Source organism: Nannospalax galili, unplaced genomic scaffold (genome assembly GCF_000622305.1).
Source record: "Nannospalax galili isolate Female #2095 unplaced genomic scaffold, S.galili_v1.0 scaffold948, whole genome shotgun sequence".
Lineage (NCBI taxonomy): Eukaryota > Metazoa > Chordata > Mammalia > Rodentia > Spalacidae > Nannospalax > Nannospalax galili.
In genome coordinates this window covers 167,807-171,097 of record NW_008358192.1, presented here as the reverse complement: position 1 = coordinate 171,097, position 3,291 = coordinate 167,807, and the positions used below count along the sequence as shown (strand labels likewise).

The window sequence follows — 3,291 nt, the reverse complement described above, 5'->3', positions numbered from 1 at the left end:
CCGAAGTGGGGGCTGGCGGGGGCCTGCTGGGTGCTGGGTGCTGCGGCCGGCAGCTCCGAGGATGCTGCAGACTCCGGCCCGCTGGATTGCTCACCCGACAGCTCTGTTCATATTTCTTGTTCTAATGACTCCCCTCCCTGTTCGACTTAATTAAAACCGGGAGACGGGGGTTGGGGGAGATGATTAGGGAGGTCTCCAGCCGCTGCTTAATGAGCCAGTAATTAACCAGCCAGGGAGGGGAGCTGGCCTATGGCCAGATTGGGTGGGGGAGAGATGCTGCCCCAGGCCTCACCTTCCTACCCCTCCAACCCCACCCACTGTCCCCCCAGACACCAGTCTATAGTACAGAGGGCAATTAGATTTATTCATACCACAAACATCAGACAGACTCAGAGCAGCACTGCGGAGGGCGGGCTAAAGGTCCCTTCAGAGCCGCTGGGCCCCACAGCCTTGGGGCTGGGGGTGCTGGGGTTGGGTAGGGGTCCTAAGGTCTCCCTACTTTCTTACTGGGAAGGAATGTAGGGTGTCAGGTCTTAACCTGTGGGGCATTCGCCTTTTCTTTGGAGGGGCAGGCCTCAGCCCTTTACACTTTTTTCCTTGGTCTTTTTGAGACCAGATCTCCCTGTAGCCCCACCTGGCCTGGAACTATGTAGACCAGGCTGGCCTTGAACTCACAGAGATCCCCCTGCCTCTGTCTCCCTGAATGCTGCAATTAAAGGCTTTACACTCTTTGTAGCCTGACAGCTCTGGATAGAGTCTTAACTGCTTCAGGGGGTTTAAGTGACCACTCTACCTTGCTTATTCCCAAGGTCTGAGTACTTGGACCCACTTCAGTCCCCAGGGAAGTTACTGAGGGTGGTTAATAATGCCATTTAGGCCACATCTTCAGTCTCTGGTACCCTCAAGGCCAAGCAGGGTTGAATGAAGGCCAGCAGGGGGGTGGCCCAACTCTGAGCCCCAGGAAGGAGGGGGGGCTCAAGTCTCAGCAGGTGTGTGTAGGGGGCCGGGATCTTTGCTCTTCCATCCGACCCCCACCCTGAACTCGCAGCAGCAACTCCAGGAGCTCCTGTCCCCCTGGGGGTAAGGGGGGCTCTGACCGCTGGGCTTCCATCCGCTGACACTGGAGATATGGAGGGAGAGGAGGGCATTGGGAAAGTCAGGTTGTGTGTGGGTATGAGAAACCAAGGTTGGTGTGGGGCAGATAAGGATGAGGGGACTAGAGGCTGGCCAAGGGGCAAGATGTCTAGGGAGAAAAGTTAGGGCCCAAAGGGAACAGGAGGCACTAGATCAGGGGATCTGGGTCTTTCTCTCATGGGGGAAGGGATCTGTCTTACCTGGTGACTAAGGATGGTGCTGTAGAGCTGTTCCTTGTCTTCAAGAAGCTGGGGCTGGGCTGGGGCTATGCTATAGGGGACCTGGGGGGTGTGGAAGGTGGCCCTCTGCTCCTCTAGTCGGCGGGACTGGGCCTCAGCCACGAGGTCCAGAAGGAGCTCAGTCTGCACCGAGAGCAGGGAGGCCGAGCGGGGTCCCAGGGCTGGGGAAAGGAGGAAGGAGGGCTCAGACACGCAGAGTTGGTAGTAGTCAGGGGTGGTTTGAGGGGTGGGGACAGGTGAGCTGATGGGGCTTTGCAAAGATCAGGGTTAAGGCCCAGCAGGTGCCACAGACCCAAGCTGGGTCGGTCTGGGTGATGGCGTTAGGAGCTCCCTGGGCCAGTGGGATACCTGTGAGGCGGGTCCCTGGAGGAGGAGGGGACGGAGGAGCAGATCGCCAAGGCCGAGTGGTGTTCACAGGGGGCCAGCCTTGCTCATCTTGTGAAGGTCCCTGATGCCAAAAGAGGTCCATTCCAGTCAAGCAGGGGGTAGGGTGGGCAGAGGGCTAGGCCAGAGACCCATTTCCCCTCACTGTTTCTGTTCCTGCCCTAGTGTGTCCAAGCCTTTCCAAGTCTCCTGTGCCTGCCTGTCACTAGGTATCTGCCTCAGGTCCTCACACGCCCTGCCCTTCTCTGTGTTGACCTCCCCACAGGGTGCCCAGCTCACCTGCTCACCATCCTCTTCTTGGGGTCTTTCAGCCTCCATCCCGGGCCGGTGAGACACTGATGGGGGAAGGGGTGGCTGGGATTTGGGAGGAGGGCCAGAACCTTGGGTTCCTGAGGGGAGTGGGGGCTAGAAGGGGTGGGGGTGAGCTGGGGGCTGGATGCCTGGGCACTGAACAGGAAGCTGGGTTCCTGGTCAGCCCCCCCATGGGCCCCGCCCATCCCTGTCAACTTCCTCCATTCTCTTTTCCCACCCAAACAGCTTGTTTGACCTCTCTAGCCCCAGGGGAGGGCAGAGACTGGGAAAAACTCCAGCTGCAGGAGTGAAGCCAGATCCTGACTGAGGAGGACTCGGGCCTGCTCATCCCTGGACTCTTAGTAACCCCTTGGCCTGCTACTATACTCCCCTCCATCCCCGCCTCCCCTTTAGCTCTTTTCTGTCAACACCGGAACTAGCTACACAGGAAGTGGTTTCACTCCTCAGGATCCCCCTCCCCCAAACCAGGTCTCTTCCCTCCCTAAGACTGATCCTGATGTGGGATCCTGCTCTTCTCACCTTCTCCCTTGACTTACTGGGACAGGGAAGGGCATGGTTCTAGTTGGACCTAGGATGCTCTGCTCTCCAGTACAGGCTTATCCCCTAACACTGGTCCAACACAGGGGTTGGGAACTGGGGGTTGAATGGTTGTCCTCAAGCTGTTTACAGTCAGTGTAGGGGATCAGATGTGCACTAATGTAAGAGAAGATACTCTGAGCTACCACAGACACCGGTGACTGTGCCTCGGGTCATGAAAGTGGGATACAGAAATGGGAGAGAGGACCACAGGCCTGGCCTGGCCTTTGATCAATGCTAGCCAGGCTGGAGCAGGACAGACATTTGGGGGTCTTCAAACAGCCCATGTGACTGGGTTTCAGCTCCGTGGCTTGGAGCATGAAAGGAGCCTTGGTTCCGATACCTAATGCCTTGCAATCTTAGGCAAATCGGATCTTTGTGCCTCACTTTGTGGAAGAATGAATTGGGCTTTAATAGCACTTACCTCATAGAGCTGATGTGAGGACTAACTGTAGTAAGGCCCGACTTCTCCAGGGCTACTAGAAATTCTTGCTTTCAGATGACACCCCAAATATACCTGGGACCCCCAGATCTTGTTTGCCCTTAACTTATACTTAAAAACCCCTATCCAAAAATGAGCTTAGAGTACTAAGTTTACCAAACACTACGCAGTCTTCCCATTTTACTGTGATCCCTCCAAACTAGT

General features: G+C 56.5%; 1 protein-coding gene and 1 long non-coding RNA gene across 3 annotated transcripts in view; one reads left to right on the top strand and one right to left on the bottom strand.

Moving 5' to 3' along the window:
- LOC108490120 overlaps positions 1-3,059 on the top strand; it is a 4,615-nt gene extending 1,556 nt beyond the window's left edge. The window contains exons 2-3 of the long non-coding RNA XR_001872124.2: positions 2,023-2,084; positions 2,295-3,059. This is a non-coding gene — a long non-coding RNA (uncharacterized LOC108490120). The remainder of the gene's footprint in view (positions 1-2,022; positions 2,085-2,294) is intronic.
- On the bottom strand, positions 344-3,214 carry Gpsm3 (G protein signaling modulator 3). Of its 2 annotated transcripts, XM_029557886.1 has the most exons (5): positions 3,070-3,214; positions 2,037-2,162; positions 1,722-1,821; positions 1,335-1,534; positions 344-1,120 (listed from the first exon to the last, which is right to left on the bottom strand). In XM_029557886.1, the coding sequence occupies exons 2-5, from the start codon at positions 2,073-2,075 to the stop codon at positions 983-985; spliced, it is 477 nt and encodes a 158-aa protein (XP_029413746.1). In that variant the 5' UTR covers positions 2,076-2,162; positions 3,070-3,214; the 3' UTR covers positions 344-982. The 2 variants fall into 2 exon arrangements, with proteins under 2 accessions (XP_029413746.1, XP_017650681.1); XM_017795192.2 differs by lacking the exon at positions 3,070-3,214 and having other exon boundaries at positions 2,037-2,251.
- Positions 3,215-3,291: the final 77 nt, after the last annotated feature.

Excerpts from the sequence above, each read along its gene's own strand:
- Gpsm3 (XM_029557886.1), bottom strand. The coding sequence starts at position 2,075 with ATGGAGGCTGAAAGACCCCAAGAAGAGGATGGTGAGCAG. Across the intron at positions 1,535-1,721 it reads TCCAGGGACCCGCCTCACAG|CCCTGGGACCCCGCTCGGCC; the intron begins GTATCCCACTGG and ends TCCTTTCCCCAG. Across the intron at positions 1,121-1,334 it reads GCACCATCCTTAGTCACCAG|TGTCAGCGGATGGAAGCCCA; the intron begins GTAAGACAGATC and ends CCATATCTCCAG.